This window comes from Rattus norvegicus, chromosome 8, assembly GCF_036323735.1.
Source record: "Rattus norvegicus strain BN/NHsdMcwi chromosome 8, GRCr8, whole genome shotgun sequence".
NCBI classification, from domain to species: Eukaryota; Metazoa; Chordata; class Mammalia; order Rodentia; family Muridae; genus Rattus; species Rattus norvegicus.
The window spans coordinates 26,188,877-26,214,527 of record NC_086026.1 but is presented as its reverse complement, the minus strand read 5'-3'; the positions used below and the strand labels follow the sequence as shown (position 1 = coordinate 26,214,527).

Sequence of the window (25,651 nt, the reverse complement as noted above, 5' to 3'; positions counted from 1 at the left end):
CTTATGTGGTAAATGCGTGACAATTTTTAACAGTCAAAAATATTTCTGGTTGCAAACTTTTGTATTTCATTGTAGAAAAACATCTGTTGCACCAATTTTTATAAAGTTTTATGTTCAGAAACTAGGCCACAGTAAAGCTATAACATGTAATTTGGACAGGCACAGCAAAGATACTCCTAGATTTACTACATGTATACATTAAATTTTGAACATTTTATACTAAGAAATTTATATAATCAGTACATTTTTCACTATATAATTCTCAGTTATGTGACCCACCCACAATTAAAGAAACTATATATTAAGGGATTATATAGGTAGGTAATACGTTATTTGACTAACACTTTTCTGGAGGGCTTTTTTTATATCCCTGTTTCTTAGGCTATAGATGAAAGGGTTCATCATGGGGACAACCATAGTATACATTACCGAAGCCACCACACTATCCTTGGGAGAACTAGAAATAGATGAACTAAGGTACACACCAAGACCTGTTCCATAAAATAAGTAAACAATTGACAGGTATCCACAGGTAGAGAAGGCTTTATACTTCCCTAATAATGAGGGAACTCTAATAATGGAGGAAATAATTTTATAGTAGGAGTAAAAGATTCCTGAGGCAGGGAGGAAACCAACAATGATACTGACAAGAAATATGACTATGTTATTGGTAGAGGAGTCAGAGCAGGCAAGTCTTAGAAGCTCTGGAACATCACAGAAGAAATGTGGGATTTCTATGTTAGTGCAAAATTTTAGTTGTGACACCATCAAGCAGTGTACCTGTGAATCCATGAGACTGATACAAAATGATACTATGACCAAACATTTACACTGACAAGGATTTAGAATGACTTGGTAGTGTAGAGGGTGACAAATGGCTACCCATCTGTCATAGGGCATCACTGTGAGTAGTAGGCTGTCCATACATCCAAAAAGGAAGAAGAAAGTCACCTGAGTTAGGCAGGCTGCATAAGTTATGGATTTGTTATTGATCTGCATGTTTCTCAGCATTTTGGGAATGGTGGTGCTGCTGAAGCCCATGTCAGACAATGACAGATGATAGAGGAAGAAGTACATGGGGCTGTGGAGGTGGGAATCAGAGCTGATGGCAACGATGATGAGCACATTTCCAAGGACAGTGAGCAGGTATATGAGCAGAAACAGTACAAATAAGATGAGCTGCAGTTCAGGGTCCTCTGACAGACCAAGGAGACGCAATTCCAAGTTATTTGTTAAATTATATGGTTCCATTGGCTAGAATATCTTTTTAAAAGAAAAAAAATATCGTTGTAGTGAATTAAGCATTGTAGAAGCAACTGGCTACATACCTGTATCTTTGCAATCTAGCAATTATAAGAACTCATTCATAGATGCTAACTTTTAAGGTTTAAACATTATTTATTTATTTTAAAAAAGGTCTATAGGCTAGAAACTTTGTCTTCTCTTTAGTACTTACTTTGAACATTTACGACACATAATCCATGATTTAAATTGAAGTCAGTGAGGTTGACCCTGTCTAGTCAGTGTAAGAACCTAAATGAATCCCAAAATAAAAGGGATAAAGAATGCATTCGCCGATAAGTGGATTTTAGCCCAAAAGTTTGGAATACATAAGAAAAAATTCACAGAACACATGAAGATAAAGAAGAAGGAAAACTAAAATGTGGATGTTTAATTCCTTCTTAGAATGGAGAACAAAACACTCATGGTGGGGGAAATAAAGGGGCAAAGAGTGGAGCAGGGACTAAAGAAAAGGTCATTCAGAGACTACCTAATCTGAGTATCCATACCATAAACAGCCACCAAACCCAGTCACTATTGTTGATGCCAAGAAGTGTTTGCTGACAGGATATGGGCATCTGATGTGTTTATAAAGAAATGTGAATCTACCAAATAGAAACTTATGTAAAGCAATGAGGACCTCATGGACAGCATTGGTGGTAAAGTGAACCGTTTTCTCAAAAAACGTCAACAAAAGCAAAGGAATACATGCAAGAAAAAATACTTTTATAAGAAGGAAAATAAAGTGGACTTTTCTAGTGGTGCAATTTAGCCATTGGAGGCTTGCTTAGAATCATGCAAAATGAGATTAGATATAAAGTCATAAAAATAACAACAATAAAATAATAATGAAATGAAAATGTCAGGAGCAAATGGAACAAAATGAGTGAAAAAAGGGAGCAAATTGAAGTATCAAATAACAATATTTTACTGAATGCAATAATACTTTTTATTTTTAATATATGACTGTACTTAATTTCATCTGTCATTAGTTCCAGTCACAAGCTAGTTATCATGATTTTCAAATCTACTCACATTTACAACATCTGGAGTAAGGTTCGATGAGAAAATAATGATTTGTCTGAAGTCCCACTGGTAACACATAACATATGAGATGAACACTCATATTTTATTAAATCACTTAGATTAAAATTAAAATTCTAGCTAATAAATAGATTATTGAATTAAATTAGTTTAAATAATTAAAGTTAGTTTAAATAGTAAAACATTTTTCACTTTCCCCAAAAACACATGTAAACAGAAATTTGAGATATAGTTAGAAATTTCCCAGTATACACTAACAATGGTGATTTTAATTTGTGTGTGAAAAGTTTTTGTGGGTCAGAGGTCAACTTTGGGTATTCTTCACTCTATTTTTTTAAGAGAGAGTCACCTATGGAATCTGGACCTTTCTTGAACTACATTGGCTGGCTAGTCAAACCAAAAGATCTGCCTATTTCAGTTCACCTAGGTTTAAGGTTACAGAAACACACCAATATACCCACCGTTTTTTGTATTACAGTTTATAGCTGAACTCAGAAAATCATTGTACAAAACAAACATTCCACCACTGATTCTTCTCTCCCAATCTCTCTAATAATTCATTGGTTTTTGATATTCATTTCCTATAATTAATTTCATCTTTATTTTTATTACCAGGTGTTTCATATTTTTGTCAATAGATTAGAGGGCCATCATTTTCTTTTTCTGGTTGAAATATTCTACTGAAGTTAGAATTCACAAGGGTAGAAAACTAAAGAATATATGCTAATCCTCAAATTAACTTAGTAATCATAACTAATAACAAACTTCATAGAATTTTTGATAAAATTTTGCTTACTGATGCATTTCTACTACTGATTACTCCATAACATATACTTTTATCTTTATGCTACCAACAATGTAATAACCCTATCTCTCTTTTGTGTCTTGCATAGATTAATACTTACTAGGCTGTAAATTATTTCCACCTGACAATGACCACAAGTGACTGATACACTCTTTCACTCTTGCCAGGGGTGTGATGATAGCCCAGTTCTGTGTTCAGGACTGGTAGAAAAACAGTACATAATGACACTTCCCATGTGGCTGATGAAAATGTGAGAAGGAAACATAAATATGAGGTATTCTGGAAGAGAAATGTTAAAATTTAGAGCTGGAAGGGAAAGTGGTTATTTGTGAAATTTTGAGGCTCTATTCACAGAGCTAATAATTATGCTCCAGACTATTCAAATCTCTAAGGATCTCTTAATAATAGTTTAGAGGAGAAAGGGCAAAAGTTAATATACTAAAAAAGATGTAACCCTTCCTTTCTCAGGAAAAAGCTTAATTGTACTGTTCTGACCTCCACGTTGCAAAGATATACAAAACTAATACATATAATTTCAATTAAATGAAGCAATATGAGGTTTCATAAGTGAAATTTTATTGAATGATTAAAGTAATTTGTACATAGCTAAATTTTCCATATAAAGTATCATATATAATTTCTATTTTTTTAATTGATGTCTGTGAGAAAAAAATTTGTCTTCTACTTTCTCTCCCATGAACATACTTTCATTAATTAACATCAAGAAAAGATGACATTTTCTAGTCATATTCAAATGATCATTTGAGATTCTGAATGTTATTCAACTGTAATTCATCTCTCTTTAAAATAAATTTCTCTTCTTATTCTCTTTGCCTCACTATCACTTCCTATTAACCCATTACAATCTCAGTATGTATAAGAGGTTGTTTTCAAACTTGAGATCCTTTTGTCTCAGTCTATTGGGTGTTTAGTTTACAGATGTGAGAAGATTTGGTAATCTCAATGTTTAACACCTCAGTCTTTTGGAAAATATGTTTAGTATATAGAGTGCAATGATGGAAACTTAATAAAAATTATGGATTTTATTTTACTTATTTTATTTACTTACATTTCAAATGTTATCTGCTTTCCCACTTTCCTGTCCATAAACACCCTATCCTGTTCCCCCTCCTCCTACTTCTATGAGTGTGTTCCTCCACAAATCCACTCATCACTTACTGCCACCCAGCCATAACATTCCACTACACTGGGTAGAGGGTGGGAGCTTTGGCAGGACCAAGGGCTTCTACTAGCATTGGTGCCTGACAATACCATCCTTGGCTAGCACTCAGGATTGTCCACACTTCTAAGAATCCAGCTGTCTAGAACAGGATCTGGGTAATGAAGATTATCTTCTACTACATATTTCAGATCATTTTGGGCTGTTCTTAATTACAATTCTATGGATGAATAGCTACTTACGCAGTTGGAGCTCTGGGTCAGTACATGTATGGGTAGTGCTTTAATCCCTGGGAGCTCCGGATGGTTGGCATTGTAGTTCTTACAAAGTTGCAAGCCCCTTTAGCTCTTTCCATCCTTTCACTAATTGCTCCAATGGGGGTCCCATTCTCAGTTCAACTGTTTGCCACTAGCATTCTCCTCTGCATTTGACATTCTCTGGTTGGGTCTCTCAGGAGAGATCCAAATCCAGTTCCTGAAAGCATGCACTTCTTAGCTTCATCAATCTTTTCTAATCTTTGTGGCTGTGTATAGATGAGCCACATGTAAAGCAGGCTCTGAATGGCCATTGTTTCAGTCTCAGCTCTAAACTTGGCCTCCATATACCCTCCTATGTATATTTTGTTTCCCTTTTAAGAAGGAGTGAAGAATCTGAATCTTGGTCATCCTTCTTGAAATTCATGTGGTCTGTGGATTGCACCTTGGGTAATTTGAGCTTTTGAGATAATATCCATTTATCAATAAGTGCAAACTATGAGTGTTTTCCTGTGATTGGGTTACCTCAGTCAGGATGATATTTACTAGTTCAATCCATTTGCCTATGAATTTCATAAAGTCATTGTTTTTGATAGCTAAGTAATATTCCATTGTGTAGATGTACCACATTTTCTGTATCCATTCCTCTGTTGAAGGGCATCTGTGTACTTTCCAGCTTCTGGCTATTATAAATAAGGCTGCTATGAACATAGTGGAGCACGTGTCTTTTTTATATGTTGGGGCATCTTTTGGGTATATGCCCAAGAGAGGTATAGCTGGATCCTCAGGTAGTTCAATGTCCAATTTTCTGAGGAACCTCCAGACTGATTTCCAGAGTGCTTGTACCAGTTTGCAATCCCACCAACAATGGAGGAGTGTTCCTCTTTATCCACATCCTCATCAGCATCTGTTGTTGCTTGAATTCTTTATCTTAGCCATTCTGATTGGTATGAGGTGGAATCTCAGGGTTGTTTAGATTTGCATTTTCCTGATGACTAAGGATGTTGACTATTTCTTTAGCTGCTTTTCAGCCATTCTATATTCCTCAGCTAAGAATTCTTTCTTTAGCTCTGTACCCCATCTTTAATGGGGTTATTTGGCTCTCTGGAGTCTAACTTCTTGAGTTCTTTGTATATTTTGGATATTAGCCCTCTATCAGATGTAGACTTGGTAAAGATCTTTTACCAATCTGTTGGTTGCCACTATTTTGTCCTAAGGACGTTGAGCTTTGCCTTATAGAAGCATTGCAGTTTTATGAGTTCCCTTGTGTAGATTCTTGATCTTAGAGCATAAGCCACTGGTGTTTTGGTCAGAAAATTTTCCCCAGTACACATGTGTTCAAGACTCTTCCCCAAATTTTCTTCTATTAGTTTGAGTGTAGGTTAGAATGGGTCAACTTGCATTCTTCTACATGCTGACTTCAAGTTGAACTAGCATGATATGTTTAAAATGCTATCTTTTTTTCATAGGATGGTTTTAGCTCCTTTGTCAAAGATCAAGTGACCACAGGTTCATTTCTGTGTCTTCAATTCTATTCTACTGATAGGGTTGTCTGTCTTTGTACAAATACCACACAGTTTTTATCACTCTTGCTCTGTAATACTGCTTGAGGTCAGGGATGGTGACTGTCCCAGAAGTTCTTTTATTGTTGAGCATAATTTTCACTATCCTGGATTTTTTGTTATTCCAAATGAATTTTAAATTGCTATTTCTATCTCTATGGAGAATTGAGTTGGAATTTTTATGGGGATTTTACTGAACCTGGAGATGTCTTTGGTCAAAATGGCCATTTTTACTATATTAATCCTGCCAATCCATCAGCATGGGTGGTCTTTCCATCTTCTTACATCTTCTTCAATTCCTTTTTTCAGAGACTTGGACATATTGTCATACAGGTATTTCACTTGCTTGGTTGAAGTCAAAACAAGGTATTTTATATTATTTGGGCTTATGTTAAGGGTATCATTTCCTTAATTTCTTTCTTAGCCTGTTTATCCCTTGAGTAGAGGAAGACTAATGATTTGTTTGATTTAATTTTATACCCAGCCACTATGCTGAAGTTGTTTATCAGGCTTAGTAGTTTTCTGGTGGAACTTTTGTGGTCATTTAAGTGTAATATCACATCTGCAAATAGTGATATTTTGACTTCTTCCTTTCTAATTTGTATTTCTTTGACCTGCTGTCATTGTCTGATTGCTCTGGCTAGGACTTAGGAGTACTATATTAACTAAGTAGGGAGAGAGTGGCAAGCCTTGTCTATTCCCTGAGTTTAGTGGGAATGCTTCAAGTTTCTCTCCATTTAGTTTGAGGTTAGCTACTGATTTGCCATATATTGCTTTTACTATGTTTATGTATGGGCCTTGAATTACTGATCTTTCCAGGACTTCTATCATGAAGGAGTATGGAATTTTGTCAAATGCTTTCTCAGGATTTAATGAAATGATAATGTGCTTCTTCTCTTTGAGTGTGTTTATGTAGTGGATTACATGGATGGATTTCCATATATTAAATCATCCCTGAATCCCTGGGATGAAACCTACTTGATCATGTTTGATGATCATTTTTGTGTATTCTTGGATTTGGTTTGCAAGAATTTTATTGAATATCTTTGTTTCAATATTCACCACGGAAATTGGTCTAAAGTTCTCTTTTTTTTTTTTGTTGGGTCTTCATGTGGTTTAGGTATAAGAGTAATTGTGGCTTTATAGAAGGAATTTGGTAGTGCTCCATTTCTATTTTGTGGAAGACTTTGGACAGTACTGTTATGAGGTCTTCCATGAAGGTCTGATAGAATTCTGCACTAAGTCCATCTGGTCCTGGGCACTTTTTGGTTGGGAAACTTTTAATAATTGCTTCTATTTCTTTAGCAGTTATGACATTGCTTAGATGGTTTATATGTTCCTCGTTTAACTTTGGTACCTGGTATTTATATAGAAAATTGTCCATTTCTTCCACATTTTCCAGTTTTATTGAATATAGGCTTTTATAGTAGGATCTGATTATTATTTGAATTTCCTCTGTTTCTATTGTTATGTCTTTCTTTTCATTTCTGATTTTGTTAATTTGGATGCTCTCTCTGTGCCCTCTGGTTAGTCTGGCTAAGGTTTTATCTTTCTTGTTGATTTTCTCAAAGAACCAGCTCCTGGCTTTGTTGATTCTTTGTATAACCTTTGTGTTTCAACTTTGTCAATTCAGCCCAGAGTTTGATTAATTACTGCCTTCTACTCATCTTGGGTTTATTTTTTTCTTTTTGTTCTAGAGGTTTTAGGTATGCTGTTATGTTGCTGAAGTATGCTGTATCCTGTTTCTTTTTGCAGTCACTCAGAGCTATGAGTTTTCCTCTTAGCACTTCATTCATTATGTCCCATAAATTTGGGTATGTTGTACCTACATTTTCATTACATTCTAAGAAATCTTTAATTTCTTTCTTTCTTTTTTCCTTGGCCAAGTTGTCATTGAGTAGAGCAGTGTTCAGCTTCCAAGAATATGTGGGCGTTCTGTCATTATTGTTGTTGAAGACCAGGCTTAATCCATGTTCATCTGATAGGATGCATGGGATTATTTCTATCTTCCTGTATCTGTTGAGGCCTGTTTTGTGACAGATTTTATGGTCAACTTTGGAGAAGGTACCATGTGGATCTGAGAAGGATATATAACCTTTTAATTTAGGATGGAATGTTCTATAAATATCTGTTAAAACCATTTGGTTCATAATTTTTGTTTGTTTCTTTACGTCTCTGTTTAATTTCTGTTTCCATAATCTGTCCATTGATTAGAGTGGGGTGTTATAATCTCCTACTATTATTGTGTGAGGTGCATTCTGTTATTTGAGCTTTAGTAAGGTTTCTTTTATGAATGTAGGTGCCATTGCATTTGGAGCACTGATATTTAGGATTGTGAGTTCATCTTGGTGGATTTTTCCTTCAATGTATATGAAGTGTCCTTCCTTATCTTTTTTGATGAAGTTTTGTTAAAAGTTGATTTTATTTGCTATTAGAATGGCTACTCCAGCATATTTCTTTGAACAATTTGCTTGGATATTTGTTTTCCAGCCTTATTCTGAGGTAGTGTCTGTCTTTGTCTCTAAGGTGTGTTTCCTTTATGTAGCAAAATGGTGGGTCCTCTTTACATATCCAGTCTGTTAGTCTATGTCTTTAAGTGGAGAATTGAGTCAATTGATGTTGAGAGATATTAAGGAATAGTGATTGTTGCTTCCTGTTATTTTTGGATTTAGAGGTGGAATTATGTTTGTGTGTCTCTCTTACTGTGTTTGTTGCAAGGAGATTAGTTCTTGTTTTTCCTACTGGGAATTTTCCCTCCTTGTGTTGGAGTTTTCCATCTATTATCCTTTCTAGGGCTGGATTTGTTGAAAGATATAGTGTAGATTTGGTCTTGCCATGAAATATCTTGGTTTCTCCATCTATGTTAATTGAGAGTTTTGCTGGATACAGTAACCTGGGCTGGCATTTGTGTTCTCTTAGGGTCTGTATGACATCTGTCCAGGATCTTCTGGCTTTCATAGTCTCTGGTGAGAATTCCGGTGTAATTACTATAGGACTGACTTTATATGTCACTTGACCTTTTCCATTACTGCTTTTAATATTCTTTCTTTGTTTTGTGCATTTGGTGTTTTGCCTATTATGTGACAGGAAGAATTTCTCTTCTTGTACAATATATTTGGAGTTCAGTAGTGTTCTTGTATGTTTATGGGTATCTCTTTCTTGAGGTTAGGGAAGTTTTCTTTTATTTTTTGAATATATTTATTGCCCCTCTTTTTTTTTTTTTTTGGTTCTTTTTTTCGGAGCTGGGGACCGAACCCAGGGCCTTGCGCTTCCTAGGCAAGCGCTCTACCACTGAGCTAAATCCCCAGCCTATTGCCCCTTTTTGTTGAGAGTCTTTGGTCACGTCTATACATATTATCCTTTGGATTGATTCTATTATTGTGTCCTGGATTTCTTGGGTATTTTGGGTTAGAAGCTTTTTGATTTTTATATTATCTTCAATGGTTGTTTCAATGTTTTCTATAGTGTGCTCTGCCCCTGAGATTCTCTCTTCTATCTCTTCTATTCTGTTAGTGATGCTTGCATCAATGACTCCTGATCTCTTCCCTATCTTTTTTTTTAATCTCCAGTATTTTTTAAATCTCCCTTTGTGCTTTCTTTATTGTTTTTATTTCCATTTTTAAGTCCTGGACCATTTTATTCAATTCCTTCCCCTCTTTGGTTGTTTTTTCTGTAATTCTTTGAGAGTTTTTTTGTGTTTTCTCTTTAAGGACTTCTACTTCTTTACTCGTGTTATCCTGTATTTCTTTAAGGGAGTTATTTATGACCTTCTTCATAAATAACTTCATAAGTCCTCCATCATCATTATAAAGTGTGATTTTAAATCTAAATCTTGCTTTTCTGGTGTGTTTGGATGTCCAGTATTTGATTTGGTGGAAGAGCTGGGCTCTGATGATGCCAAGTAGTCTTGGTTTCTTTTGCTTAGGTTCCTGTTTTTACCTCTTGCCATCAGATTGTCTCTGGTGTTAGCTTGTCTTGCTGTCTCTAAAAGTGGCTTGGCCCTCTGGTAGGCCTGTGTATTCAGCACTCCTGTACACCTGTTTTCTTTTAGTCATTTCTTAAAACAGAGTGCTCTGCTCTCAGGTGGTGTAGGTGCTCCTGTTAACTCTCTTTCTGTTCTCAACACAGGCAAGAATCATAAGGGTCTTGTCCTTGACTGCTCATGTGCTCAGGGTCACAGATGGCACTAGATGATTCCCTCTCGGTTTGTGAATGTGGACAGAAGGTAGTCTTTTCTGATTTCTCAGGAGTGTCTGCACTTCTGAGGGTCCAGCTCTCTGTTCCATGGGGTTTGGGTGCCGGAACTGTTTGACTGGTTCTGTTCAGTTCTGGGCACAGACAAGAACCACAGGTACCTGCTGATGAATGCTCTTATATTCTTTTGTCCAGAGGCACTATGCAGTTTCCTCTGGGGCCTGGGATATGGGCAAAGGTGGGCACTAGTCGCAATCTGTCCTATGGTTTCAGGATGATCCGCACTTCCAGGTATTCAGCTATCTCCCCTATGAGATTTCGGAACAGGGAGCTGTGGGATGGTATCAGTTCAGTTTCAGGCACAGCCAGAAATTCAAAGTGCTCTGCCTTTGCATGTCCTGAGTCCAACAGGCAGGTCACTTGGAGCATAAACATTGGTCTTACCTCTGCTCTCAGGTGTGTAGGCACTGCTGGTGATTTGTCTTCCAGCTCTTAGCACTGACGGGAATAAGAAGGGTCCTGCTCCTGGCTGCTCCTAGGGTCTTGCACTCAGGGGTACAGATGGCATTAGGTGATTCCCTCTTGTGTTGGGAATATGGACAGACGGTAGTCTCCTCTGATTCCTCAGGAGTGTGCCCATTTCTGAGTCTCCAGCTCTTTGCCTTATGGAATTTGGATGCCAAATTTTTACTTTTTTATTATTTTCTTTGTTGTTTTTCTTTTTAGAATAGTAAATTCTGCTAATTCTGCTGCTCTTTCCCTTTTTGGATTATTTTAACAGAATTTGAACCCATTGTATTGAACATACACTTTAACAGAAAAAAAGTATAACTATACTTTTTTCTCCTGAGTGTTTATAAAACAATCTGTATAAAGTCTATTGTCCCTGTCTTAAATATATGCAATTATCTGTGAGAAATTACTCCATGCAGTCAGAAAATAAGGAAAAAGCAGACAGTACATGCTTGGGTCCAGTTAATTCCATGAATAAAAAAATTATTTATTTATATATGTAAGGAAGGATGTAGTGCAGCCACAGAACTAGACCCAACCATGGGTAGAAAGAAAGAGTTATTGGAAATTAAAATGCCATGCACACTACTCATGGGATTCAGAAAAGTAAAATGTCAAAAAAGCAAGTAGATATTAAATGACATTCTGTATTATGGGAGTCTTTGAGGTGATACACCTGTTTAGTTCACTAGAACTAGGTGTCCTTAAATGAAATACTTGACTTTTGTGGATATATTATGCAAAGTTCTGGTAAACAGATTCTCACCTTATCATGTTGGTTTTGTTTGTAAACAGAAACTGACCTTGTAAGATTCCTGAGTACCTAACAGTATATATCATAGGCTGATATATTCCACATCATCAGAAACCTGAAAGGAAGTATAAATTAGGGAGGAAGTGTAATCCAAATATTCTATGTGTCAATATCAATGTTGCTTACCAGAACTGAGCAGGCATTAGACTCCATTCCTTTGATAAAGGTCTTACAATCAGGATTTAGGTCCTGATGACATTAACCAATAGAAGCAACTTTGACTTGCAGCTAGCCATTAGGTGAAGTAGAAATTAATAGTTGTGCCATGTTAGGCAGACTCATATGGTGTTTTGCTGAGGCTGACTCACATGATGTTTTGCTGAAACAAGACCCACAAGAGCACATGTGATATTTGGAAAGAGTATAAATAGGACTCAACACATAGTGTTGGTACAGTGTGTCATAGCTACTGTGAAATGCTTTGATGATCTCATGTCTTTTCTGATATTCATTGTATTTTGAGAAGCATGGCAGAAGACTTTTCAAAGCATTCCAACTGGACTTATAACCATTGACTCATGCTGAGTCAGTGAAGTTCTGGCTGTTTCTGCTTTATTGTGACACTGTTGTGGATTGCCTTCGTGATCCTGACACTACTGAACTGGACTGCTAGCACCCTGACAATAGAGATTGAAATGTCCCCCCAGTGAAATACATCTACATGGGTCCACGTCCCTTTGTCCTACTTATCATATATTTTTCCCTACTTTGAATGGTGGGCTTTCAGGAAGTTGGCAGAATTGTAGTTATAGGTCTGTGATGGTCTCCTACATCTTCCCAGAGGATTTTTGCTTTTGTTTCATGTTTTTTCTTTATACACTTTTGAAAAAGTTTAGGGGAAAAGCTCACAATTATCTTATGTTAGAGAAGATGAAGAGTTGTCTAAGTACATAGAGTTAGAGAGTTTGCAAATAGAAGTGATTGAGAACCAAAAAGAGCCAGTAGGAGAACAACAGAGTTCAGGGTTGATTCAGAGACTGCAGGATGAAAATTGGGAGCAAAATGGAGTCGAAGGTGAGCAGCCTCCCTCCCCTTGATCCATACACTTTCACTGCCACGTACTCAATTCACCTTCATAAAACTAGGGGCTCAGAAGAGCAGGACAACAAGATAGTATTCAGCCAAGTTCACTGTCTAAGCATTTGCTTGGCTGTACATAGCCTTCACAGTCTTTGTGCAGCATATTCCAGCTAATGATGGTGGTCATGCTTGCAATGAATTGACTTGGTATCTGATAGAAATACTAGATAAAGCATTTTAAACAGGCGATGATTTTTGGCTTGCACTATCCATTTTCAAATGGATACTAAATACTAAAGAAATGTTAAATACTTGAGCTGTGCAGAATATGGTTATCCCCAATGATTAAAAGAGATTGGTGTCAGCTATTCTAGAAAATGAACAACAATTACAATGATTAATGGGATGGAGGCACAGAGCCACAAAATATAGATCAACGGAATATAGCTAGGTGAATAAATGTTACTAAGGACCAACTGCTTGGTGAAGAGCCTTATGCTGATTTACAAGACAAATCTAATATGATGATAATATAATTGAACAATGTTGTGTTGTGGCTTAATGAGTTTGGGTTATGATAGAGGAGTCAGGGGAAAAATTGCATTATTAAGACAGACACATTCATCAGTTTCTTACCGAGATTGAGTTCAGCTGTAAATATAGCCACAATAGACCTAAAATGAGACAGTCATTGTTAGAAAAATTAGCATTTGAAAATGCAAATATTGAGTATAAAGGTATTTATCTGCTCTGTAAAGGGCAAACATTGGTCAAAGTACTGTCAGGCCAAGAGGAACATACAAGGTAATCTCTTGCCATCATGAAACATACAGAAGAGCCTGTCGGCTTGAGATTCCACACTACACAATATAACCATCCACAACAGTGGTTATATTGTAATATTCAACTTCAGGGGATAGAGTAAAAAGTAAATCTGCAAAGCTGCACTCTCTTCTGTATCATGTAAAAATCTGAAATGCTTAACTCTGATTTTCTTGTCTGCTTTCTACTTTCTGACTGACCATAGGAATAGTGGGAAGGACAGGTTCACTGTAATAGAAAAGACAGGATATTTGGTAAATGCATGTTTTGGCAAACAGTGGTTAATGACAATATACCCAAATTAAAGGTGCAAATGAGTGGTGTTGATATAAAAGGTTATAGAGTTAAAAGATGCTATGTTAGTATACTTTCCAAAAAGTCTTAGAATCCAGATTGGCTACTTCAAATTGTTTATACACAGTGTATTGAAATAGGTAAATTATCAGACATAAGAAAAAATGTCTGATGGATTAACTATGTGGGACCAAATAGGTGAAGAGGAAAGTTGAAATCCTGTGTGGCTGAAATATACATAAATTTATAGGGAGGGGATCTTTTAAAATAATGGGGTAAGAAAATTTCTATATCTTTAGGGAAGGAAATGAGGAAATTAAGTGTGATATAGTACATAATCCTGGGGAAGGAAATGATATGGATGATTGAGAAGAACCATATGCAGTGGCCATGGTGCAAAAATTTTGATCACAGTGATTAAATATCCAAACTAATAAAAGTAACCACTGCCAACATAACAATAGCCTTGCTCCTACATGATTGTCAAATCAACCTGCATAGCAAGAGCAATGGTCGACAACAAAAAAAAATCTCATATCATGGCCAATGGTCATAATTGCCTTGAAAGATTGCTTTTACACAGTACCCTAGTATTAACATGATAGGGAAAGCTTTTCTTTGTTAGTACCTACTTTGAATAATAGTCATTCACCAAAGAACTGGAAGGTACTCCCTCAGAGAATGATAAATATTCCAACTTTATATCAGTATTTTGTCCAAAACTATTAGAAATAATTCATAAGAAAGTTTTTCAGGAGGGAGAGCTAAACCTTCAGAGGGACAGAAATGCCTGGAAAGCCAGAGGAGACAATTCTCTGCCCAAATTTCTGACTCTAGAGTAAAATGCCTACTGCCATCTGGGCCCCCTGTGCAGAGGGTCCTGAGCGAAGGCAGAGCAGACACTTCTGGTTGCTTTCCTCACAGAGAGCTGAAACCTAGGTCTGAGAAGTGACTCCAGGCCTGAGACGAGAGGTAAGACCAACTTTTCTGCTCCAAGTGACCTGCCTGGTGGACTCAGGACACACGCCCACAGGAACACCAGAACACCAGTAGACAGAAACGAATATAAACCTGAAAGCAGAACACTCTGTTCGCATAACTGACTGAAAGAGAACGGGAAAACAGGTCTACAGCACTCCTGACACACGGGACTATAGGAAGGTCTAACCACTGTCAGAAATAGCAGAGCAAGGTAACACCAGAGGCAATGTGATGGCAAGAGGCAAGTGCAGGAACCCAAGCAACAGAAACCAAGAATACTTGGCAACATCGGAGCCCAATTCTCCCACCAAAGCAAACACTGAATATACAAACACACTAGAAAATCAAGATCTAGATTTAAAATCACGTTTGATCATGATGATGGAGGAATTCAAGAAAGACATTAAGATCTCCCTTGCAGAAATGCAGGAAAACACAAATAAACAAGCAAAAGTCTATAGAGTGGAAATGCAAAAAATCCCTGAAAGAATTCCAGGAAAAAACAATCAAACAGGTGAAGGAATTAAAAAGGGAAATAGAAGCAATAAAGAAAGCACAAAAGGACACAACCCTGGAGACAGAAAACCAAAGGAAGACACAAGGAGCCACAGATACAAGCATCACCAACAGAATGCAAGAAATAGAAGAGAGAATCTCAGGAGCAGAAGATTACATAGAAATCATCGACACAACAGTCAAAGATAATGTAAAACGCAAAAAGCTATTGTCCCAAAAGATACAGGGTATCCAGCACACAATGAGAAGATCAAACATAAGGATAATAGGTATAGAAGAGAATGTAGACTTCCAGCTCAAAGGACCAGTAAATATCTTCAACAAAATTACAGAAGAAAACATCCCTAACCTAAAAAAGAGATGACCATAAACATACAAGAAGCTTACAGAACTCCAAATAGATTGGACCAGAAAAGAAACTCTTCCCGTCATATAATAGTCAAAACACCAAATGCACAAAACAAATAAAGAATATTAAAAGCAGTAAGGGAAAAAGGTCAAGTAACATATGAAGGCAGACCTATCAGATTCACACCAGACTTCTCACAAGAGACTATGAAAGCCAGAAGAGACCCTGGTGCACGGAGGCTCCCGGAAACGGCGGCGCAGATCTCCCTGGTTGCTGCCGCAGCGCAGAGATCCTAGGCAGCACCCCACGAGCAAACTTGAGCCTCAGGACCACAGGTAAGACCAAAGTTTCTGCTGCAAGAGACCTGCCTGGTGAACTCAGGACACACAGAGGCAAAATTCCTCTAGGACCAGGCACTTCCTCTGTTTACCAGGAGTCCCAAACCCGCGGATCCCGGCACGCAGCAGCTCTCTGCTCCCAAACCCCGTGGGAGAGAGACCTCACCGCCTGGTCAGGTGGGCACTCCCGAGGCTGCAGAGCAGAAGAGATCACCAACACTGCCCACCCCTGCCCACATCCCTGGCCCAAGAGGAAACTGTATACGGCCTCTGGGTTCCCGTCGGGGAGGGCCCAGGAGAGGCAGGACCCCTGCGCCTGAGACACTGCCAGAACCTGAAGGGACAGACCGGATAAACAGTTCTCTGCACCCAAATCCCATGGGAGAGAGAGCTAAACCTACAGAGAGTCAGACACACCTGGGAAACCAGAAGAGACTGCACTCTGCACACATCTCTGAAGCCAGAGGAAAACACCAAACGCCATCTGGAACCCTGGTGCACAGAGGCACCCGGAAAGGGCGGCGAAGATCTTCATGGTTGCTGCCGCCGCGGAGAGCTCGCAGGCAGCACCTCACGAGCACACTTGAGCCTCCGGACCACAGGTAAGACCAACTTTTCTGCTGTAAGTGACCTGCCTGGTGCACACCAGACACAGGCCCACAGGAAGAGCTGAAGGCCTGTAGATAGGAAAAACTACACGCCCGAAAGCAGAACACTCTGTCCCCATAACTGGCTGAAAGAAAACAGGAAAACAGGTCTACAGCACTCCTGACACATAGGCTTATAGGACAGTCTAGCCACAGTCAGAAATAGCAGAACAAAGTAACACTAGAGATAATCTGATGGCGAGATGCAAGCGCAGGAACCCATGCAACAGAAACCAAGACTACATGGCATCATCAGAGCCCAATTCTCACACCAAAGCAAACACGGAATATCTAAACACACCAGAAAAGCAAGATCTAGTTTCAAGATCATATTTGATCAGGATGCTGGAGGACTTCAAGAAAGACGTGAAGAACTCCCTTAGAGAACAAGTAGAAGCCTACAGAGAGGAATCGCAAAAATCCCTGAAAGAATTCCAGGAAATCATAAATAAACAAGTAGAAGCTCATAGAGAGGAGTCACAAAAATCCCTGAAAGTATTCCAGGAAAACACAATCAAACAGTAGAAGGAATTAAAAATGGAAATAGAAGCAATCAAGAAAGAACACATGGAAACAACCCTGGATATAGAAAACCAAAAGAAGAGACAAGTAGCTGTAGATACGAGCTTCACCAACAGAATACAAGAGATGGAAGAGAGAATCTCAGGAGCAGAAGATTCCATAGAAATCATTGACTCAACTGTCAAAGATAATGTAAAGCGGAAAAAGGTACTGGTCCAAAACATACAGGAAAACGAGGACTCAATGAGAAGATCAAACCTAAGGATAATAGGTATAGAAGAGAGTGAAGACTCGCAGCTCAAAGGACCAGTAAATATCTTCAACAAAATGGTAGAAGAAAACTTCCCTAACCTAAAAAAAGAGATACCTATAGGCATACAAGAAGCCTACAGAACTCCAAATAGATTGGAGCAGAAAAGTACACCTCCTGTCACATAATAGTCAAAACACCAAACACACAAAATAAAGAAAGAATATTAAAAGCAGTAAGGGAAAAAGGTCAAGTAACATATAAAGGCAGACCTATCAGAATTACACCAGACTTTTCGCCAGAAACTATGAAAGCCCGAAGATCCTGGACAGATGTCATACAGACCCTAAGAGAACACAAATGCCAGCCCAGGTTACTGTATCCTGCAAAACTCTCAATTAACATAGATGGAGAAACCAAGATATTCCATGACAAAACCAAATTTACACAATATCACTCTACAAATCCAGCACTACAAAGGATAATAAATGGTAAAGCCCAACATAAGGAGGCAAGCTATACCCTAGAAGAAGCAAGAAACTAATCGTCTTGGAAACAAAACAAAGAGAAGAAAAGCACACAAACATAACCTCATATGCAAATATGAATATAACAGGAAGCAATAATCACTATTCCTTAATATCTCTCAACATCAATGGCCTCAAGTACCCAACAAAAAGACATAGATTAACAAACTGGATACGCAACGAGGACCCTGCATTCTGCTGCCTACAGGAAACATGCCTCAGAGACAAAGACAGACACTACCTCAGAGTGAAAGGCTGGAAATCAACTTTCCAAGCAAATGGTCGAAGGAAGCTGGAGTACCCATTCTAATATCAAATAAAATCAATTTTCAACTAAAATTCATCAAAAAAGATAAGGAAGGACACTTCATATTCATCAAGGGAAAAATCCACAAAGATGAACTCTCAATCCTAAATATCTATACCCCAAATAAAAGGGCACCTACACACATAAAAGAAACCTTACTAAAGCTCAAAACACACATTGCACCTCACACAATAATAGTAGGAGACTTCAACACCCCACTCTCATCAATGGACAGATCATGTAAACAGAAATTAAACAGAGACGTAAACAGACTAAGAGAAGTCATGAGCCAAATGGACTTAACATATATTTATAGAACATTCTACCCAAAAGCATGGTACTTTACTCCTCATGGTACTTTCTCCAAAATTGACCATATAATTGGTCTAAAAACGGGCCTCAACAGGTACAGAAAGATAGAAATAATCCCATGCGTGCTATCGGACCACCACGGCCTAAAACTGGTCTTCAATAACAATAAGGGAAGAATGCCCACATATACGTGGAAATTGAACAATGCTCTACTCAATGATAACCTGGTCAAGGAAGAAATAAAGAAAGAAATTAAAGACTTTTTAGAATTTAATGAAAACGAAGGTACAACATACCCAAACTTATGGGACACAACGAAAGCTGTGCTAAGAGGAAAACTCATAGCCCTGAGTGCCTGCAGAAAGAAACAGGAAAGAGCATATGTCAGCAGCTTGACAACACACCTAAAATCTCTAGAACAAAAAGAAGCACACACATCCAGAAGGAGTAGAAGGCAGGAAATAATCAAAGTCAGAGCTGAAATCAACCAAGTAGAAACAAAAAGGACCATAGAAAGAATGAACAGAACCAAAAGTTGGTTCTTTGAGAAAATCAACAAGATAGATAAACTCTTAGCCAGACAAACTAGAGGACACAGAGAGTGTATCCAAATTAACAAAATCAGAATTGAAAAGGGAGACATAACTGCAGATTCAGAGGAAATTCAAAAAATCATCAGATCTTACTACAAAAGCCTATATTTAACAAAACTTGAAAATCTGGAAGAAGTGGACAATTTCCTAGACAGATACCAGGTAGCGAAGTTAAATCAGGAACAGATAAACCAGTTAAACAACCCCATAACTCCTAAGGAAATAGAATCAGTCATTAAAGATCTCCCAAACAAAAAGATCCCAGGTCCAGACGGGTTTAGTGGAGAACTCTATCAGACCTTCATAGAAGACCTCATACAAATACTATCCAAGGTATTCCACAAAATTGAAACAGAAGGAGCGCTGCCGAATTCCTTCTAGGAACTCTTATACCTAAACTACACAAAGACCCAACAAGGAAAGAGAACTTCAGACCAATTTCCCTTATGAATATCGACGCAAAAATACTCAATAAAATTCTGGGAAACCGAATCCAAGAGCATATCAAAACAATCATCCACCATGATCAAGTAGGCTTCATCCCAGGCATGCAGGGATGGTTTAATATACGGAAAACCAACAACGTGATCCATTATATAAACAAACTGAAAGAACAAAACCACATGATCATTTCATTAGATGCTGAGAAAGCATTTGACAAAATTCAACACCCCTTCATGATAAAAGTCCTGGAAAGAATAGGAATTCAAGGCCCATACCTAAACATAGTAAAAGCCATATACAGCAAAGCAGTTGCTAACATTAAACTAAATGGAGAGAAACTTGAAGCAATCCCACTAAAATCAGGGACTAGACAAGGCTGCCCACTCTCTCCCTACTTATTTAATATAGCTCTTGAAGTTCAGCCAGAGCAATCAGACAACAAAAGGAGGTCAAGGGGATACAGATTGGAAAAGAAGAAGTCAAAATATCACTGTTTGCAGATGATATGATAGTATATTTAAGTGATCCTAAAAGTTCCAACAGAGAAGTACTAAAGCTGACAGACAACTTCAGCAAAGTGGCTGGGTATAAAATTAATTCAAATAAATCAGTAGCCTTCCTCTACACAAAAGAGAAACAAGCCGAGAAAGAAATTAGGGAAACGACACCCTTCATAATAGACCCAAATAATATAAAGTACCTCGGTGTGACTTTAACCAAACAAGTAAAAGATTTGTACAATAAGAACTTCAAGACTCTGAAGAAGGAAATTGAAGAAGTCCTCAGAAGATGGAAATATCTCCCATGCTCATGGATTGGCAGGATTAATATAGTAAAAATGGCCATTTTACCAAAAGCAATCTACAGATTCAATGCAATCCCCCTCAAAATACAAATACAATTCTTCAAAGAGTTAGACAGAACAATTTGCAAATTCATCTGGAATAACAAAAAAACCCAGGATAGCTAAAACTATCCTCAACAATAAAAGGTCTTCAGGGGGAATCACTATCCCTGAACTCAAGCAGTATTACAGAGCAATAGTGATAAAAACTGCATGGTATTGTTACAGAGACAGACAGATAGACCAATGGAAAAGAATTGAAGACCCAGAAATGAACCCACACACCTATGGGCACTTGATTTTTGACGAAGGAGCCAAAACCATCAAATGGAAAAAAAGATAGCATTTTCAGCAAATGGTGCAGTGTCAACTGGAGGTCAACATGTAGAAGAATGCCGATCGATCCATGCTTATCACCCCGTACAAAGCTTAAGTCCAAGTGGATCAAGGACCTCCACATCAAACCAGATACACTCAAACTAATAGAAGAAAAACTAGGGAAGCATCTGGAACACATGGGCACTGGAAAAAATTTCCTGAACAAAACACCAATGGCTTATGCTCTAAGATCAAGAATCGACAAATGGGATCTCATAAGACTGCAAAGCGTCTGTAAGGCAAAGGACACTGTGGTTAGGACAAATTGGCAACCAACAGATTGGGAAAAGATCTTTACCAATCCTACAACAGATAGAGGCCTTATATCCAAAATATACAAACAACTCAAGAAGTTAGACCGCAGGGAGACAAATAACCCCATTAAAAAATGGTGTTCAGATCTAAACAAACAATTCACAGCTGAATAATGCCGAATGGCTGAGAAACACCTAAAGAAATGTTCAACATCTTTAGCCATAAGGGAAATGCAAATCAAAACAACCCTGAGATTTCACCTCACACCAGTGAGAATGGCTAAGATCAAAAACTCAGGTGACAGCAGATGCTGGTGAGGATGTGGAGAAAGAGGAACACTCCTCCATTGTTGGTGGGATTGCAGACTGGTACAACCATTCTGGAAATCAGTCTGGAGGTTCCTCAGAAAATTGGACATTGAACTGCCTGAGGATCCAGCTATACCTCTCCTGGGCATATACCCAAAAGATGCCCCAAGATATAAAAAAGATACGTGCTCTACTATGTTCATCACAGCCTTATTTATAATAGCCAGAAGCTGGAAAGAACCCAGATGCCCTTCAACAGAGGAATGGATACAGAAATTGTGGTACATCTACACAATGGAATATTGCTCAGCTATCAAAAACAATGACTTTATGAAATTCATAGGCAAGTGGTTGGAACTGGAAAATATCATCCTGAGTGAGCTAACCCAATCACAGAAAGACATACGTGGTATGCACTCATTGATAAGTGGCTATTAGCCCAAATGTTTGAATTACCCTAGATGCCTAGAACAAATGAAACTCAAGACGGATGATCAAAATGTGAATGCTTCACTCCTTCTTTAAAAGGAGAACAAGAATACCCTTGGCAGGGAAGAGAAAGGCAAAGATTAAAACAGAGACTGAAGGAACACCCATTCAGAGCCTGCCCCACATGTGGCCCATACATATACAGACACCCAATTAGACAAGATGGATGAATCAAGGAAGTGCAGACCGACAGGACTAGACAAGATCTCTTCTAGACAGATCTCTTCTGAGAGACACAGCCAGAATACAGCAAATACAGAGGCGAATGCCAGCAGCAAACCACTGAACTGAGAATAGGACCCCCGTTGAAGGAATCAGAGAAAGAACTGGAAGAGCTTGAAGGGGCTCGAGACCCCATATGTACAACAATGTCAAGCAACCAGAGCTTCCAGGGACTAAGCCACTACCTAAAGACTAAACATGGACTGACACTGGACTCTGACCTCATAGGTAGCAATGAATATCCCAGTAAGAGCACCAGTGGAAGGGGAAGCCCTGGGTCCTGCTATGACTCAACCCCCAGTGAACTAGATTGTTGCGGGGCGGGCGGCAAGGGGGGAGGATTGGGAGGGGAACGCCCATAAAGAAGGGGAGGGGAGAAGGGGGATGTTTGCCCGGAAACAGGGAAAGGGAATAACACTCGAAATGTATATAAGAAATACTCAAGTTAATTAAAAAAAAAAGAAAGAAAGAAAGCCAGAAGATCCTGGACAGATGTCATATAGACATGAAGAGAACACAAATTCCAGTCCAGGTTACTGTATCCAGCAAAAATCTCATTTAACATAAATGGAGAAACCAATTATATCATGACAAAACCAAATTTACACAATATCTTTCTACAAATCCAGCGCTAAAAAGGTCAATAAATGGTAAAGCCCAACATAAGGAGGCAAGCTACACCCTAGAAAAGGCAAGAAAATACCATTTGAAAACAAAACAAAGAGAAGAGAAGCACAAACATAGTCTCACATCTAAACATGAATATAGCAGGAAGCAACAATCTCTATTCCTTAATATCTCTCAACATCAATGGACTCAATTCCACAATAAACAGATACAGATTACCAACCTCATATGCAATGAGGACCCAACATTTTACTGTCTACAAGAAACACATCTCCGAGACAAAGATAGACACCACCTCAGAGTAAAAGGCTGAAAAACAACTTTCCAAGCAAATGGTCTGAAGAAGTAAGCTGGAGTAGCCATTCTAATAAGAAATAAAATCGATTTTCAACCAAAAGTCATCAAAAAAGATAAGGAAGGACACTTCATATTCATCAAGGGAAAAATCCACCAAGATGACCTCTCAATCCTAAATATCTATTCTCCAAATACAAGGGCAACTACATATATGAAAGAAGCCTTAGGAAAGCTCAAAGCACACATTGCACGTCACAGAATAATAGTAGGACATTTCAACACCACATTATCATCAATGGACAGATCATGGAAACAGAAATTAAACAGAGACATAGACAGACTAAGACATGTCATGAACCAAATGGATTTAACAGACATTTAAAAAACATTCTATCTTAAAACAAAAGGATATACCTTCTTCTCAGCACCTCATTGTGCTTTCTCCAAATTTGACCATAAAATTGGTCATAAAACATGCCTCAACAGATACAGAAAGATTGATATAATCCCAAGAGCCCTATCAGACAATTACGACCTAAAGTTGGTCTTCAATAACAATAAGGGAAGAACACCCACATACACATGGAAAATGAACAATGCTCTACTCAAGGATAACCTGGTAAAGGAAGAAAAAAAAGAAAGAAATTAAAGACTTCTTAGAATTTAATAAAACTGAAAGTACAACATACCAAAACTTATGGGACACAATGAAAGCAGTGCTTAGAGGAAATCTCATAGCTTTAAGTGCCTGCAGAAAGAAACAGCAGAGTGCATATATCAGCAGCTTGACAGAACACCTGAAAACTCTAGAACAAAAAGAAGCAAACACACCCAGGAGGAGTAGAAGGCAGGAAATAATCAAACTCAGAGCTAAAATCAAACAAGCACAAACAAAAAGGACTGTACAAAGAATCAACAGAACCAAAAGCTGGTTCTTTGAGAAAATCAACAAGATATATAAACCCTTAGCCAGACTAACCAGAGGACACAGAGAGTGTGTCCAAACTAACAAAATCAGAAATGAAAAGGGAGACATAACAACAGTGTCAGAGGAAATTTAAAAAAATCATCAGATCTTACTACAAAAGCCTATATTCAACAAAACTTGAAAATCTGGAAGAAATGGACAATTTCCTAGACAGATACCAGGTACCAAAGTTAAATCAGGAACAAATAAACCATTTAAACAACCCCATAACTCCTAAAGAAGTAGAAGCAGTCATTAAAATTCTCCCAACCAAAAAGAGCACATGTCCAGAGGAGTTCAGTGCAGAATTCTATCAGACCTTCATAGAAGATCTCATACCAATACTATCCAAACTATTCCATATAATTGAAGCAGATGGAGCACTACAGAATTTCTTTTATGAAGCCACAATTACTCCTATACCCAAACAGCTCAAAACCCTACAAAAAAGAGAACTTCAGAACAATTTCCCTTTTCAATATCGATGTAAAGATACTCAATAAACTTCTTGCAAATCGAATCCAAGAGCACATCAAAACATTTATCCATCATGATCAAGTAGGCTTCATTCCAGGGATGCAGGGATGGCTTACATATGGAAAACTATCAACATAAGCCAGTATATAAACAAACAAAGATAATGAAAGATAAAAAGCACATGATCATTTCATTAGATGCTAAGAAAGCATTAGACAAAATTCAACACCACTTCTTGTTAAAAGTCGTGGAGAGAACAGGAATTAAAGGCCCATACCTAGAAAAGAAAACCAGCAAACCAGTAGCTAATATTAAACTAAATGGAGAGAAACTTGAAGCAATCCCACTAAAATCAGTGACTAGACAAGGCTGCCCACTCTCTCCCTATTTATTCAATGTAGTCCTCAAAATTCTAACCAGAGCAATCAGCAATAAAAGTAGATGTAAGGGATACATGTTGGAAAGGAAGAAGTGAAAATATAACCATTTGCAGACAATATGATTGTATATTTAATTGATCCCAAAAGTTCCACCAGAGAACTACTAAACCTGATAAACACCTTCAGCAAATTGGCTGGGTACAAAATTATCTCAAATAAATCAGTAGCCTTCCTCTACACAAAAGAGAAATAAGCCAAAAAGGAAATTAGGGAAATGACACCCTTAATAATAGCCCCAAATAATATAAAATACCTTGGTGTGACTTTAACCAAGGAAGTGAAAGATCTGTATGATAAGAACTTCAAACCTCTGAAGAAATAAATTTAAGAAGATCTCAGAGGATGGAAAGATCTCCCATGCTCATGGATAGGCAGGATAATATAGTAAAAATGGCCATTTTATCAAAAGCAATCTAGAGATTGCATGCAATCCCCCTCAAAATTTCAACACAATTCTTCACAGAGTTAGCCAGAACAATTTGTAAATTAATCTGGAATAAAAAAAAAACAGGAAAGCTAAAACTATCCTCACCAATAAAAGGACTTCCAGGGTAATCACTATCCCCAAACTCAAGCAGTATTACAGAGCAATAGTGATAAAAACTGTATGGTATTGGTACAGAGACAGACAGATAGACTAGTGGAATAGAATTGTAGACCCAGAGATGAACCCAAACACCTATGGTTACTTGTTTTTTGACAAAGGAGCCAAAACCATCCAATGGAAAAAGGATAGCATTTTCAGCAAATGGTGCTGGTTCAACTGGAGGTCAGCATG

At 37.9% G+C, this 25,651-nt stretch overlaps 1 protein-coding gene across 1 annotated transcript; it reads right to left on the bottom strand.

Moving 5' to 3' along the window:
• Nucleotides 1-309: 309 nt before the first annotated feature.
• On the bottom strand, nucleotides 310-1,251 carry Or7e169c (olfactory receptor family 7 subfamily E member 169C). Its single transcript, NM_001000984.1, has one exon. It carries the CDS (start codon nucleotides 1,249-1,251, stop codon nucleotides 310-312), a length of 942 nt encoding a protein of 313 aa, NP_001000984.1.
• Nucleotides 1,252-25,651: the final 24,400 nt, after the last annotated feature.